Source organism: Talpa occidentalis, unplaced genomic scaffold (assembly GCF_014898055.3).
Source record: "Talpa occidentalis isolate TD23 unplaced genomic scaffold, MPIMG_talOcc4v2.1 talOcc4.12, whole genome shotgun sequence".
NCBI classification, from domain to species: Eukaryota; Metazoa; Chordata; class Mammalia; order Eulipotyphla; family Talpidae; genus Talpa; species Talpa occidentalis.
In genome coordinates, this window is record NW_023601212.1 from 38,779,275 (window position 1) to 38,794,861 (window position 15,587).

Sequence of the window (15,587 nt, forward strand, 5' to 3'; positions counted from 1 at the left end):
CATAGGCGAGTAGGGTCGGGTCGCGAAGATCTGCAGGGCCCTCTCAGACCACCCACCCAGGCCCACTGTGTGTTCCAAGAACCAGCCAGCAGTTTTAAAACCATTTACTTACAAACTTTAATTCAGCAAAGGTCTGTGTGAGAGGATTGGGGGTGGACACCCTCCCACCTCCTGGAGTGGACAAGGACCCCCATTATCAGGGGAGGGAAGCTGGTGACCCAGCTGGCTTGGCACAGGACCCAGGGTCACCACAGGTGTATAGGTCCTGCTGGTGGGCAGGGACAGAGCTGATCTGCCTGGAGTTGTTGGTTGCCGGCACTGGACCAAAGGGAGGCCAGCTCCAGATGATATGGCCTAGGAATGATGAGGTGGAGATAATCTTCAACATGGGGGAAAGAGCAGAGGCTCAGTGAGATGCATGACTACCAGACAGCAGAGGACTAGTTTAAGCTGGTAGAGAAAAGCACCCAAACCTGCAGGGGGGGCGGGGTGAGGAAGGGAGGAGGAGGGTAAGGAATGGTAGGGTTGCTGGGCCAAGACCAAGGCTTTGGCCTTCTGTCCCTAGGGTGGGGACCCTGGGTAGAAAGGTCCTAGGCCAGAGCTATTTGGTCCTGAGTCAAGCTTCCAGAGCTTGGCATCTGAGAGGCTCTGGCCAGCAGGGCCTGGGGCCCAGCTTTAAGGCATCAGAAGGCCAGGGGACTGTGGCAGGGAGCCAGGAACCCGGAGGTGAAGCACAAGTTAGAGTAGGCCGGCAGGAGCTGGAGAGACCCATGCCTGCAGCAGACATGGGAGAAAGAGAAAAGGGCTGAACTGTCTCAAACTGAAAAGTATGGAATGGAGACCCAGCCACACTGGATCTTGAAGGATTCAGAGCTGGGGAACATCCTGGATTGTTAAAAAAATAAAAATTAGAAAAGGAAACAAAAAAAAGTCAATTGTCAAAGTTAAAAAAGGGGGTCAGTCTCTGATCCTCACGGGAGGTCAGGGAAACCTCCAAGGCACTCGAAAGGCCAAGATACAGGAGTGATGAGGCAGGAGAGGACTCCCAAAAAGGTGGACACAGGCAGACACAGGGAGGGGAGAGCAGGCCAGGGCCTCTCTCTTAAGGCTGCAGGGTTTCCAGGCCAGGAGCAGGCCAGAGGTGCAGAGTGGCCCCAGACTCCCCCACATGCCTCGGGCTCCGGCTGGTTGGTCAGCGAAGTCTTTCAGAGATTTTCCTATTATCAAAGAAGGGGGGACCCACAAAACAAAACACCAGAAAACCCAAAAGCGATTTGGTGCAGGCCCTTGAGAATCTCTGGCACTGGCCCCTTAGAAAATCCTCTTGCGCTTCAGGTAGGAATCCGCATAGTGGCCGCCCAGGCCCTGTGAGTGCTGGCCCACGTAGCTGCCTTCTGGGCTGGGCTCAGGTGAAGGCAGTAGGTGAGCGAAGTTGCGCTTCTGGCCACTCAGTGGGGTCTGGAGACAAAGGGGAGAGGATGGTGCTGTGTAAAGGATAGTGCCTTACCACCCAGGGTCCACCACTCCCCAGCCCTGTGTGTCCCCAGCCCTCGCTTGTACCTTCAGCAGATGGCTGTGGCCGTTGGGCCCAGGGTTGAGGCCCAGGAGGCCTTCTCCAGAGCCCAGTGGGGAGGAGCCAACCACCTGGGAGAATTGAGAAAGGTGGGTAGAGGGGAAGCAGCCTCAAGCCAAGGAGAAGGGTTTCAGATATAAATCCTGCCCCTGCCACTTAAGGCCAGCTTCTTCATTTGTCAACTGGGGTGAATATCACCTACACCCTGGGCTCTTGTGGGAGGAAGTGAGGGCACCCGGAAGGCTGGGCAGTAATGAGTGTTGCACACATAGAGACAGGGAAGATGATCCACTTCAGCTTGATTCCAAATAAGCCTTATCCCTGCCACCACCCAACCTTGGTTTAGGCACAAAGGGTCACAAGGGCCCCCTGCGGACCTGTCCTTGGCCAGGGAGCCACCTCACCTTGTTCAGGTGACTCTGCTTGAGGCCAGCTTGTAGGCCACTGGTGAAGTAGGAAGTGGGTGAGCCCGAATAGAAGTGGGAGAGGTGACCTCCACTGCCCCCGCCACTCCGCTCACTGAAGCCACTGGGTGGGGGAGACATCTGCAGAGAGGGGAACAGCTGAGTGAGGCAGATTACTGAAGTATTCACCTGCCTTTGCAGACCCACCCCCCATGTCTGGGCTTTGCCACATCACTAAGATTTGGCCAATGAGAACAGCAAGATGACAGAAGCAGAGCTGCCTGCCCCCTCCTCTTCCTCTGAGCTCTGGGACTAGCACCACAAGCATGGGTACACGCTGTCTGCTAGGAGATGAGCTCCATGTGGAGCAGAGACCACCATGGCAATGCAAGTACCTCTACCAGTCTGCTGACTGTAGAGAACCAGCATCCACAACCCTGCACTTGCACACACACACACGATAAGGAGAAATAAGTGACATTTGCTAGTCTAAGCTATGAAACATTAGGCCTGTTTGCTGTGCAGCAAGAGCTAACTGATGCACCCAGAAGGGAGAGCAAAACAGGCATCTCTTACTCTGTGTCGGCTAGGTCCGTGAGGCCCGAGCGCTGGCTCTCGAGGGTGGGACAAGAGCCGCCGAGGTCCCACATCCTGAAGTAGAAGAAAAGCAATTTGGGTTGGGGTCTATATGGATATCACTCCTGGCTGAATTCATAGCACCATTTTATCAAGGAAGATGACAGTTTCATTAGAGAAAAGCAAAAGAGCCTACAGGGTGGGCTGAGACAGAATGTGTGCCTGACCCAGAGGGTGGCTGCACCAGGGCTTGGGAGACAGTTGTGATGAAGGTGGGTGGTCCAATGGGACAGGTGTTCAGAGTTTTCAAGGCAAGCTGGGCATCCAGGTTGTGTGAACTCTCATCAATTCTCAGATGTTAGTGTTGGCATTTCAGTTTTGGTTGTTTTTTTTTAAACCCAGCATGCACCAAACACAACACAGATGGCCTGGGCAGCCCCTTTGCAACATCTGACCCAGAGGAGCTTAGAACCGTATTAGGAATAGCTCCTCAGGGACAGAAACAGGCATCAAAAGGGAGAGAAGGACAGACAGGATGCTGGGTCCTATTTCTAAGAAGTAGAAGCATGGCCAAGGCCTGCAGGAGAGACACACCAATAGACACACAGACACGATGCTGCGTCTAATATGCAGACAGACAGACAGACTTGAAGGCAGGGCCCATGTCTTACATATTCCCCACTGTCTCCCCAACACCTGGCCTGGCATGGTCAGAACTAGAGAATGATTTGTGCTCAGGAGACAAATGCCACAGGACAGCCAGATACTCACCGAGGGGTAATCGAAACCATAGCTGTCAGGCAGCCCTGGGTCAGAGGGCAAGCGAGCACTGGTGAGGGGGCTGAGTAGGCGGGACTTGAGCTGGAAGGCTTTGTTGCTGCTACCACCTCCGGGGGCTGGAGGGTTAGGCAGGGGGCCCTCAGCTGGGCGGCGGCTTCTCCCAGCGCCTCCCCAGGCCCGGGCCTCCTTACCCGCCAGGTTGCTGGCTGGAAGCAGGCTGTGTAGGTTCAGGTAAGGATTAAGGGGGATCCGGAAGTCCTTGGGGGGCTCCCCCAGCAGTGAGACCTATGGTAGAAGGGCCTGATTCATGAGGGCCCCTGGCAAGGGGATCCTCACGGGGCAGGAGGTGGGGATGGTGCTGTGTAAAGGATAGTGCCTTACCCCAGGGGGTGTAGGTAGAGGCCCACTGTCTTTCTGGAGGCCTCTGAGGCCAGTGCCTCGGAGCCCCATAGGGGCAGGGGGTGGAGTGAGCTGGGCAGCTGGGGGACCCAGACCCATGGCTTCCCGGTCACCCCCAGAAGGGCCAAGCAGTGGTGGCAGCAGGGGTGGTGGTTTCCCTCGCCGGGGCGGCAACTCCGGGGGCAGTCCTCCTGCTATAGAGAGAAGGAGGGTGTCAACAGCCCAGCCACATAAAGACCCCCTCCTCCTGGGGCTTTACAACCTCCAGTTGGATCAGGGCTAACAGCTTAGGGGCAACTATGTGCTGGGTACTGAGAACCCAGCATCAACCCCAGGCGGTTCATCTCACCATGGGAACTAACAAGGACCTGAGACCCAGAGAGATTAGGTCACTTGCCCAAGGCCACACAGCTGGGAATTTACATTCCCAGTGAGCAAAAGGGCTTGGTAAGAGGAAGCAGGGAAGGGGGGATGTAGAGAGATGGGAAGTTACCTGCAGAAAGCTCCCCAAGGAGTGGGTTGGCTGGCTGGGCCCCAGGCTGGTGGGTGCCCAGGGGAGAGTCTCCCAGGATCCCAGGTTTCTAGGGACAGATCAGTCAGCTGGAGATGGGGTAGGATGGCCTGGGCAGGTGTTGCCCAAGGTCTAGGCTATCACCACACCTAGTCTACCCAAACCCAAGCCTGCAGCTAGTCACAGGCAGACATGCAGTGTCCCCTCAATGGGCTATTACCCATCCAACTAGTCAGTGATGACCAAGGGCATCCTGTTTGCCAAGGCCCATTGGAGGCCCCAGGGAACCCAGACCATACACTCACCATGCCAGGCCTGTCACCCCACAGTCACACATACCCACACCCAGCCCCCTTGCTGATTATCATGAAAGCAGTGTCTACCACACAGTGCTGGGTCAGTCACAGGGAGGCTCCAGAGACCGTCAAATGGCTCAAGAGCCCACTGACAGCAATTCGTTGGCAGGCACAAGTCGTGTTTGAAACCGAAAGGGCTGAGGCTGTGGGACAGCATGCACTGGGGTCCCAAGCACAGTTACCTTTTGGCTCTGGGTCTGCAGGGCAAGCTGCAGCAGTGCCGTGGACAGGGCAGGTCCATTGAGCAGTGGCATGGTGGGGGGTGCGCCCAGGAGGCCTGGGGAGAGAATCATGAAATGGGTGGCAGCCTTGAGTAGCAGACCCACTTCCCAATTAAACATAACCCTGGGAAACTGAAGCTTTGAGAAGCCAATGAACGTGCTCAAGGAACGCTCCAGAAGGAGAGAATCCACCCCAGGGGAGGACAGTTCCTCTTTCCACCACCCGGCTTAGTTTCAGGCTGCAAAGCTTCTCCGCAAGAGGCCCCAGCTAGCTTCACCAGCCACAAGTCTCATTCCAGTCCCTGCTCATGGATATGGATTATTCAAAGCTCAAATGAGCAAGTTTCAGGAAGGTGCCCAGTTCTCAGGGGAGACCCGCCTTACCCTGCTTGCCTCCCGCATTGCCATGGAGCAGGGGGTTAAGCAGCAGCTGGAGGGAGGCAGAGGACCCAAGGTTGTTGAGCAGCTGCAAGATGTTGGGCTCAGGCAGAAGCCCTTTGCCCCGATTGAGGGCCTGCAGAAAAGAGCAGAAGGGAGACTCAGCCTATCTGCCACAGTCCCTGGGGCCTCAGTGCTCCCTGACATCCGCAGAACTGAGCAGGTGTCCCCTCAAGGGCCCTGATTTCTTGAGAGGAGGGCCTGGTCCCCTTGATCTCTATCCACACCCCACTCCAGCAGCCTCCTCTAGCATGCACTCACTGTGGCCTGGGCAGCAATGAGTGCAGCCAACATGCTACGACCAGGAGGCCCTGGGGCGCAGAAGGAGACACGCAGATGGCTGCCCGCCAGAGCCAAGCCATCTGCCCGCTGTTGCGCCTCTTCAGCCATTTCTGCCGTCTCATATTCCAACACTGCAAAGCCTTTCAGCTGTCCATCCTGACCATACGCCAGCTGCAGAGGAAAAGACAGATGTGAAAGCGCAGGAGACGAGGAGGGAAAAGCAGTGACAACAGTGACCAGGTAAGAATCCCAGTAATGACAATATACCCCCTTCCCCCAGAGGATGGATTCTGGAAGAGCTCTGTCCCAAGTCCAGTTCTCTGTGTTAGCGCATCAGATATTCTCAATGGCCTTAAGACTGTATCCTACCCACCTTTTAGAGAGGACAACTGAGGCTCAGAGAGTCAGTGCCCAAGGTGGTGGGAGGGCGCAGCAGGGATGCTACTCACACAAGTAAACCTCCCTGTTTTCACGCCAATGCCACTTTGCGACTCTGATAAAGCATCAAGGCACAGATCGAGAACAGTATCCTCATGTGGCGTGGCTCAGACCAGGAGGGACAGGCAGAAGAGTGGCTCCAGACCACCACAGACCACTAGCCTCAGACTGAGGCTGCAGCTGGGGCCAGCAAGGGCATACAGCCTGGGGGTCAGGCAGGTGGCCTGAGCTTGGGTTCAGGGCTAGAGATAGACAGTCTTAAATTTAAAAAAAAAAAAGCAAGCAAAGGCCACTGTCAGTGAGAGGTGGGAACAGGCAGGCCACAGAAGCCCCTCTATCCCCCTCTGACTACAGCAATTTGGTATTTCAGGCCTATGGCCCCTCATCTAGACCCAGGGGCCAGATGTGTCCCAGGACTGAGAATTTTTCAAAGATGAGAAAGAGAAGGAGTCGCACATCCTTTATACTGTCTATGAGTCACCCCCAGGGGCCTATAATCAAACCCATGAATAGCTCTGCAGTAAGAAGCAAAGGCCAGGAGCAATCCCTCTGCCCACCTGTGCCTATGCAGGTGCTTCTTTTCAACAACTCTCTCCTCTGCAGGGCAGCAGCTTTCCTGGCTGCCTGTGACCTGTACCATGCCCAGGCTTCTCTTCACTGACTTCCCTTAGCGAAGGCCACTCTCAAGGCCACCCACCTGCAACCATGCAGACCTCTCTTAGCAAACCTGTTCCTTTGGGGAGCTCTTCCTGCCCGCTTGTGTCTATGCAAGTGTCTTTTATTCTTCTGTTCCTTTCCCTAATAAACCTGTTCTTTAAATTTAAAAAAAAAAAAAAAAAAAAGCAGCAGCAGCAAAGGCTACAGACAGCCCCACAGCAGTTCAGGTCTGACTCTGGTAACAGGTGAGTCTGCCACAAACTCATGGAGTAAGCTTCTTGGTTTTCAGGGCACCCACCGTACTGGAACTGTGGACAGGGCTGTCCCAGGGCAGCAGACATGGTGGAAACACACAGCTGGGCCCTGTACTCTCTGGGTTTGCAGGCACTGTTTCACTGGTCACAGAGGCAGGTGCTGTTACCATGCTTGTTTTGCATGAGGAAACTGAGGCCTGGAGAGACTCCACCCAGGCTGCAGAGCTGCAGCTGGGTGCCCAAAGCCAGGCAGATGCCTTAAAGCAACTGGCCACCTTGGTGTCAGAGAGGTGAAAGAGGGAGCAATGACTGTCCTCATGTGAAGTGACAACAGTGATCAAGAATTCTGATTATGGGGCCTCCTTGGTGGCTCAAGGGGTTAAGACGCAACCTATGAAGCTATCCGCAGCCACTGCTGTAAGAGTTCGATCCCCGGCCAGGGAGCAACCCACATGGCGCAGCAGACCTCTTCTGCCTCACCCGCTGCTCCCCTCAGCAGTGCTTCAGTCAATCTGCCTGTTCTGTTCCCTACTCTGTCTCTGGTGAATCCTCTCACCCCCCTCCCACAACTCTGGCCTGTACCCCACTTCTTGTATGAAAATAAATAAATCTTAAAAAAAGAATCCTGGGCCTCCCCTGGTGGCGCAGGCGGTTGAGTGTCACGCTGTGAAGCTGTCCGCAGCCTCTGCAGTGCCAGTTCGATCCCGGCCAGCTGGCGAGAATCCCACATGGTGCAGCAGACCTCTCCTGTTGCGCCTGCTGCTCCCCTCAGCAGTGTATTTCGTCAGTCTGCCTGTTCTGTTCCCCGCTCTGGCTCTGGTGAATCCTCTCACCCTCCCGCACATCTGGCCTGTACCCCAATTCTTGTATAAATAAATAAATCTTAAAAAAAAAAAAAAAGAATCCTCATTATGATAACCTCCCTCCCCCAGTCGCTGAGAAGGTGGACCCTGGGCACTGTCTCAAGCCCAGTTCACACTCCTCCTGGCCCTGAGTGATGCTCACACAGCTACGGTGTGGTGTGCAATGTGCTCCATCAGGGATGACATGGAGTTCATAAAGTGGAATACAGCAGTCACAAAAGGAAGGCAAAAGCTCTTTTGTCTGAATGTGGAAAGTTGCCCAAGACAAAATGGAAAAACCAAACAAATGCAGGCATGGCAACAGTTAGGTCAAAAAAAAAAAGGTGAGTGCATAAGCACATGTGCATTGTTTGAAATGCTAATAAAACGTTGGTGGAGAAGACAAAATATTTGTGCAGGGACTGCAGGCAAAGGTGCTGGGGTGCTGGAAGGATCCTTCATGCTGACCCTTCTGAACATGCTGAAGTTTTAAATAAAACTTTTTGACTTTTTTACAACACCCGTGGTCTTATGATAGCTGCTTTTATACATGGCTATAGCACTAAAATATTTTAAAGCAACTTTGTGATGAACCAATGAGGATCCGTAAATTGGCCTGTAAGTGGCAAGCGAATGGGTTGCTATGGGATTCCTCTGGTGTTCTCACCTAGGTTATGTTGAAAATAAACACCTCCCACCAAGGACAGCAAACTCCCAGCTTGGCATCAGGCCTTCCTGGGAGGTGAGGGCTCCCAGTTAGGACCACCAGCCCCAGGGTGAGCTGCCTGACCATGACTCCCAGACTCTGACAGGTCATGCATATGCCTATGTTCTGACCTCAGTTTCTTCATCTGTAAGATGACTTGGCTAATGGGACGCACAGGGTGGCTACGAGGATTCTCAGCAGGGGTGGGGAAGAGTCACACTCCAGGAGCAGCGGAGGGAGGCTGGTGGCCTGGGCTCAGTGTGCCCTGACTGCCCCCAGGCAGAATAAGCTCTGGCCAGCAGCCCCCTTAGTAAGAACTTCACCTCTAGCCAAGGTCCCATGTCAAGGCCCAACACACATCTTCTCACAAACACATCCATCTTACAGATGAATAGAGATCTCACAGGGGTCAAAGTGCAGTCAAAACCACAGGGCTCCTAAATCCCCTGCTCCAAACCTCGACCTGCCTGACTCCTGAGTCTGGCTTCCTTTCAACTGGGATGTCTGGTATCAGTAGGCGATCAACAAATGTTTGATGAATTAAGCGGAGGAACAAAAGGGGCAGTTATCCCTAATCAATCACAAAACACTTCCAATCAGAATGAAGAACTGCTGAGAGGGCAAGGATGGACACCTGACTTCCCAGGCAGTAACATTCATTTACATGATGGGGGCAGGCCATACCCAGGGCCACTGAGCTAGTGAGTCCTGCATCAGCCTCATCTACGCTGTTCTCAGTCTCCAGAACCAGGTTGTCAGCTCTACTTTACCCTAGCTGTATGACCCAGGGAACATTGCTTGACCTCTCCAAGTTTACTGTCCTAAAAATGGAAATAAGACCTACCTTCTGGGTTGTTACAGGATGAAATGACTGCAGGTACCATGATCAGAACCCAGTTGAATACGGAAGGAATGGTCCCCTTGGGGATCTGTGAACAAGGCCATCTGGGGGCTCTACAAGTGCTGGGTCTGGATTTTTTTCATTCCTCAGTACCTGTCACAAGGCTAGGTGTGTACACACAGAAGTATTCAACAACAGGGATCTCTTTGCAACCCAATGCTGGGTGCTGAATCCCTTTTTATGGAGGAGGAAACCAACATTCAGGGAACCAGTGCCTTGCTGGAGGCACAAAGCAGGATTGGGATTCGGCCAAGTTTGACTTTCTGACCTTGAGGCTTAAATGGATGGTGGGCTCTTTTGAGCCGTCTCTCAACACCAGGCCTGGGGCCCGGAAGCCAGTGGGTACTCAAAATACATGTGATGAGTGAAGGGGTGAACGAGGCAGTGGGCAAGATTCACAACCAATTTCTATAAAACCAGCCTCACCTACACTTGTAGGGAGTCATCCACTGACCATGTGGCCTCTCGAACAAGAAACCCCTTTACTGAAAAGAAGCCCAGGAGATTAGACAGGGCAGGTGATCCTGGCCCCTCTGAGGTCCTCTGGGCTTGGGATTTACTCTCTTAAACCCCATATAGGGCACAGGGCACAGGGCTCACCTGGCAGAAGGTGGGAGTGTGGACAGCCGACAACGCCCGGCGCAGGGCATCCACATCACTGAAGCCAGGAGGCAGGCGATCAACACAGAGGCAGCGGGAATGGAGCAGGGCAGGCGTCAGCTGCCCAGCATCCGTCCAGTGCACATAGAGGGTGCGCAGACCCAGCAGCTTGCCCAGCAGGTCTGACTTGGCGCGGGCAGCTGAGTCCTTCTTCATGTACTCTGCAAAGCCATAGCCCTTAGAGTGGCCAGTGTGCTCGCTATAGACCAGGAAGCAGCGTTCCAGGCTGCCGAAAGGCCGCACCAGCTCCTCAAATTGCTGCTGTGTGAGGCTGGGGGGCAGGTTGGCCACACACAACAGAGCATCTGTGGGTTGCAGCTGAACTGACAGCTCGCGCTCCCGTAAGCAGCTCTGGTGGAAGGCGCTGATGGCGGCTTCGGCCTGCTCCCCATTCAGCAGAGTCACAAAAGCTGCAGTAGGAGGGGGAAAAGGGTCAGAGGGGCCCAAGGCCTGCTACCCCCACCCACAGCTGATTGTCCCTACCTCCTTCTATACAAGTGGTGCCCTCAGAATATGACTAATTCCTTAGGGACCAAGGCTGATGAGACCTGTTCCTATCCCTGACCACCCAATGGAGGAGGCAGGTAGGTGAGCCATAACCCCCAGAATGCTCAGCACTATGATTTAGGGGTGGAGGTGGGATATCCAGGGCTCTATGAGGAGTTACTTGACCCACCCTGGGTGGGATCTGGATGGAAGAGGAGACTGCCCAAAGGGTACCTGAGGAAATGGCAAGGCTGAGCCTTAGACAAGATTTAAGGAAAAGACAGGCCAGGGTTAGGATCAGGTTCACAATCAGATTGGAGCTGGATGCCAGGAACCAAGCAGAAGCACGAAATCATGGAGGTGAGAGGAAGGTAAAGATGGAAGCATGTACCTGGTGGAAGCAAACGGAAAGAGGGGCACCACCACTCCTTAGAGGAGGCCTTACAGGAGAAGACCAGACAGGCCTGGGTGACTGGCTGGCTGTGGGGGGGCACAGGAAGGGGGAAGACCAATGCCAAGGGATCTGGGTAGGTAGTCAGAGGAGAAACGCCCAGGATGAGGGACAGATTGGGACAAAAGCATGTCCTGTGCTGGCCTAGGAGATGATTCTGGGCCCAAAGGTCAGGAGAGGAGTCACTGTACCAGGACCTTACCAACTTCAGGGGTGGTCACTCCCTGCTGCCAGCCCACCCCACAATTCCACAAACCTGTCCCTTTGTATTTGTCCACAAAACAGTACTTGAGCTCATAGTCGCTGAGCAGGTCATGCACTTCCTGCAAAGACAGAAACCAAAGGACAGGGAGTTATCAGAGGCTAAATGCAGCAACCCACTGCCACCTTCATGTGAACCAGCTACAAAGGCAGGTCAATTATCACCCCTGTTTTATAAATAAGGACACTGGGGTTCCAAGCGGTTGCGTTCCCGAGGCCACTGGGTTATAACTGCAGACACCAAGCTGTTAGCCAACTCACTCTTGGAAAGGCAGGTGGGTCTGAATTCAAGTCTATAGCATAGTCCCTTAGAAAAGTCCCTTAATCCATCTGAACCTTGGTTTACAAGAAAGACTGTTTCACAACCCTACAAGTGAGGTAGTAAACCCATTTTAGAGACGAGAAAACTAAGACTCAGGGAGGTGAAAGCACCTGTTAAAAGACCCTGTTGGTCGAGACAGCAGCAGGAATGCCATCCAGGGGGACCTGACCGGGGATCCTATTTACTTAATAAGGCCACATCATGTGGCTTGACATGCCTCCCTATTCCATCCTATTGACAGGATTGCATTCTTGCAAGCCAGTGGTAGGGGTAAGGCCTGGGGCCTCACACTGTGCCAGACACACTGTGTACTCTAAGGAGAGAATGCGTGTTCCCAGGTAGGAGATGGTGGGCACTGGGAGGACTGGCTCTAGAAACAAATCATATGCTTAGTGGCACCTGCCACAGGTCTGTCTCAAAGTCACACCCCTTCCATTTCAGGCCTCCACTGCTGGGGCCCCACTAGTCATGTACCCTCCCATGGGCTAGGAGAGCCAGTGGAGGGCAAGAGTGCTGGTGGGACAGAGAACAGGAAATTCAATCCACCAAAGTAGGGCAGGGCAGGCTAGAAGCAATCTCGCTGGGTCCAAAGAGCACTGGGAAGCCAGGTGCAATGTAGGCACCAACAGACGGACAGCCCTGGCCAGAAGATCAATCAAGGGAGGCCCTACAGAACACTGACCCCCTTTTCCCGTAGGTGTATGGGCTGGAAGCAGCAGACAGCATTTTTCCAAATTAATCCTGGCACTGTGGGGAGAAGAATGACCCCAGGGGCAGCTACAACTTCCGGAGGGCTCTCTGGGAGGAGTTAAACCCGTACAATGGAAAGGCATACTTTAGCCAACCCTGAAACCTCTGCATATAAGGTTCTGCCATCCGACAGTACAGAGGGTGGGGAAGACCCTAAAAAGAGAAGGGAGCAACTAGCTATTTTTTTTAAGATTTATTTCTTTATGCATATAAGCGCTGGGATACAGGCCAGAGGTGTGTGGGGGGGGAAAGGATTCACCAGAGACAGTGGGCAACAGAACAGGCAGACTGACTGAAATACACTGCTGAGGGGAGCAGCGGGCGAGTCAGGAGAGGTCTGCTGCGCCATGTGGGTCACCTCCCTGGCCGGGGATCGAACTCCTGCTACAGTGGCTGCGGACAGCCTCATAGGTTGTGCCTTAACCCCTTGCGCCACCAGGGAGGCCCCGCAACTAGCTATTTCTGCAGTCCCACTTAAAATGCCCATTCACAATCGCCAAACGTGGTCAAAGTTGCACGTCCCCTTCCATTCCCCGCCCCATTCAATCTCTCGACCGGGTCCAAGCCTGTGGTCGCCCCTAGCAACGTCCCCCTTCCGTACAAAGTTGGTTCTTCCCTGCACCGTCCCCCCCCAATCTCGCTCTTGGTCTCTCCCGACCCCGCTAGGGCCCAGCACTCGGACCCTCCCGACGACGCCCCCGTCGCACGCTAGGGTTGGTGTCCTCCGGTCCCCCCGCGCACGCGCACGGTGGTAGTTCCCGCCACGCTCCCACCCCCCCCCCCCCCATACCTGGTTGGTCACGTCCCCCGGGAGGCCCCGGATCAGTATCTTGCGGCGGTTACGAAATTGGCGCTCCGTGTGTTCCAGGCGTTTCCGGATCTCTTCTGGATCTAGAGGCGGCAGTTCCTCTTCGGGAGCCCGGCGCTCGGTGGCATCATCCGCTTCAACCTCGGCCCCAGCCTCCGGGCTCAGCCGGGGCCGGTGAGTAACGGACACGTCGGCCGCCATCTTGGGAAACCCGGCGCCTACTGGGACTAGCGAGCCGGGGCGGAGCGGCATAGAGCGGCAACTAGGACGCGTCAGTCGATTGGTCGGGGGAAGCCCCGCCTTCTTCTGAGCCCTCTCAGCCCATTGGCTCGCGCCTCTCAGTTCTAGCCAAGTCTGCAAGCCATAGGCTCCGCCCCTTTCCACCCCCCGCGCTGTCTTACATTGGATGCCCAACGCAGTGGAAGAATCCCTCAGCGCAGGTAGAATCAAGTCACAGACTCCGGATTTTTAAGGCTTTAATGGTGCGGAACCCGGAGATACAGCCAAACCCCGTCGTCGTCGGCCCAGTATCCCGGTGGCCAGAAGTTCAGGATTGCACCTTCCTCAAAGATTCGTTGAGCTGTTCAGACGTGAGGGGCAGCCAAGTGTTCTCCTGTTTCACATGATAACTCTCACTCCGCTTCTGCAACCTGAAGACATAAACAATAGCTGCTGCACTAATCACCAGGCCCAAGATCACTAACACCGCTAGGACGATGGTGATAGTAAGGGGGTTCCGATCTGTACAAGGAAGCGAAAAGTAAATAAGCACACACTAACCCCTTCTGAATTTTCCCATCTTGACCCAAGGCCTTGCGTTGGCTCACCTTGAACGTTAATCACCACAGTCAGGTTGTGTGTATTCGGAGAGTAGTCGCCTGGAGGTAATAGGTACCTCTATGGTTTAACTTGACGAGGAATGGGGTCCCGACGGGTACCTGTTGGCTGGAGCCTTCCTGCAAACACTGGGGGTCCGGGTTGCCCCGGGCCTGGCATTGCAGGACATAGATAGGCCTCTCTTTCCACATCAAGCTCTGAGGACGTTTGGCTGTGTCAATCTTGGGACCATCTGTGGGACCATCAGATGATCAGACACATCCAGCACATTCAAGGCACAATGAGGGCAAAGGAGAATCAAGTCTTACGAGATCAGGAGGATAAGGGATTAAATATCAGAGTGATCTACTCACACAGGACATGCAGCTGGACGCTGGTATTCTTGTGCAAGAACTCCCCATCCACTTCCAGGATGGCACTGCAGAAGAAACTGTGCCTGTCATCATTCTCGGTGGCATTTAGCTGAAGCTGGACTGGCTGTCCTGGTGCTGTGGCCGGAACACCATCCAGCATGACCTGGACTCGGGCCCCGGCTGCACAAGTCACATTCACGGTAGTCCCTTCAGGGACGCTGAACTGGCTCAGAGACAGGTTGAGCCCCGGGAAGCCTAAAGATGGACCACTGTCCAGTAGTTTGCTGACCATGCCCCCCTATTGATCAAGGCTCGTCCTCCACCCACCTCTTTGCCTATGGAGTATCCTAGCTTCTCTAACCTGACACCCTGGCCACTCACGCTCTGCTTCATCTGCTATTCACTCTTCCCACCCACACTCTTCCCATCTCCTCCTACTGAGCCTGTAAGGCTTCACCCCTTTGCCTTAATCTCCCTGTGTCATGGCCACTAACCACTCCTGTAACATCGACCCGGCCCCCCTTACTGTAAAAGGTAAAATTCTCCCATTGCTCCCGACTCTCATCACCCAGGGCCACATTGCAGATAACCTCCTGGACGCCCTCCTCAGATCTCACAATGGCTGTGCCCTTGAGCATGTCCTGAGGCATTCAGCATCTGGTCCCCCAGGGTCAGCTGGACCTAGGCCTTGGAGACTGGGAACAGCTCATCCAGGGATCAGCCCATAGGCCACCACTTTCCCACTTCCAGGAACCGAGGAACAACAAGGTATGGGGAGGTCACGGGCAGGACTGGGAAGAAGGGTGAACATCATAGTTGTGGATGCAGCTCTTCCCTTAGCATGCTCTTCTCCAACCCCCAACTCCCACCAATCTGGGGCCCTCTTTTCCAGGATACTTTGCTGCCTGGGGCTCCCCTTCCCCCAGGACACACCCGCACAGCCAAAAGTTCTCCTCGCCCCTGGCCTCCCATATGAGGTCACTGCCCAATGGCCAGGGCATGTTTTCCTAAAACTTTGAGTTCCAGATATCCCATTCTCAGGAGTCCCACAGTCAGGGTACCCCTACATACAACCACTGGATGAGTCCCTTCCCTCACCAAACTTTCAGAGCTTTCTGGGGGCTGAGCTGTTCTCCAATAGTCCCAAGTTGTGGGAACGCAGGTCCAGTTCTGTGCGGCAAGAGAAACTGGCGCCATGGTCCTCTCTGCTCGCCAGCATGGTGAAGGGGACCTCAGTGGTTTCCCCCACTGCTGGCTGCTGCCTTAGCTCCTTCTCCCCTCACAGCAGCACCACAGTGAGGAGGGCCTGGGCGCCCCTCCT

The 15,587-nt window shown here is 54.5% G+C and overlaps 2 protein-coding genes across 4 annotated transcripts; both read right to left on the minus strand.

Moving 5' to 3' along the window:
* Positions 1-104: 104 nt before the first annotated feature.
* On the minus strand, positions 105-13,314 carry RAVER1 (ribonucleoprotein, PTB binding 1). Of its 3 annotated transcripts, XM_037505756.2 has the most exons (14): positions 13,059-13,314; positions 11,192-11,258; positions 9,939-10,408; positions 5,520-5,711; positions 5,205-5,334; positions 4,782-4,876; positions 4,226-4,313; positions 3,715-3,926; positions 3,525-3,618; positions 3,325-3,449; positions 2,554-2,628; positions 1,978-2,118; positions 1,561-1,644; positions 105-1,458 (listed from the first exon to the last, which is right to left on the minus strand). In XM_037505756.2, exons 1-14 carry the CDS (start codon positions 13,275-13,277, stop codon positions 1,312-1,314), a joined length of 2,139 nt encoding a protein of 712 aa, XP_037361653.1. In that variant the 5' UTR covers positions 13,278-13,314; the 3' UTR covers positions 105-1,311. The 3 variants fall into 3 exon arrangements, with proteins under 3 accessions (XP_037361653.1, XP_037361652.1, XP_054549242.1); XM_037505755.2 differs by having other exon boundaries at positions 3,325-3,618; XM_054693267.1 differs by lacking the exon at positions 2,554-2,628 and having other exon boundaries at positions 3,325-3,618.
* A 550-nt stretch (positions 13,315-13,864) lies between these two features.
* ICAM3 (intercellular adhesion molecule 3) lies at positions 13,865-15,069 on the minus strand. Its single transcript, XM_037505757.2, has 2 exons — positions 14,267-15,069; positions 13,865-14,145 (listed from the first exon to the last, which is right to left on the minus strand). The coding sequence occupies exons 1-2, from the start codon at positions 14,556-14,558 to the stop codon at positions 13,925-13,927; spliced, it is 513 nt and encodes a 170-aa protein (XP_037361654.2). The 5' UTR covers positions 14,559-15,069; the 3' UTR covers positions 13,865-13,924.
* Between the last annotated feature and the right edge of the window lie 518 nt (positions 15,070-15,587).

What these genes read in the sequence shown, in the direction of transcription:
- ICAM3 (XM_037505757.2), bottom strand. Translation starts at nt 14,558, where the DNA reads ATGGTCAGCAAACTACTGGACAGTGGTCCATCTTTAGGCTTCCCGGGG. An exon ending in CGTCCAGCTGCATGTCCTGT is followed by an intron (nt 14,146 to 14,266) that starts GTGAGTAGATCA and finishes ATGGTCCCACAG; the next exon opens with ATGGTCCCAAGATTGACACA.
- RAVER1 (XM_037505755.2), bottom strand. Translation starts at nt 13,277, where the DNA reads ATGGCGGCCGACGTGTCCGTTACTCACCGGCCCCGGCTGAGCCCGGAG. An exon ending in ACACTCCCACCTTCTGCCAG is followed by an intron (nt 5,712 to 9,938) that starts GTGAGCCCTGTG and finishes TTTCCTCTGCAG; the next exon opens with CTGGCGTATGGTCAGGATGG. An exon ending in CTCTACCTACACCCCCTGGG is followed by an intron (nt 3,619 to 3,714) that starts GTAAGGCACTAT and finishes CTTCTACCATAG; the next exon opens with GTCTCACTGCTGGGGGAGCC.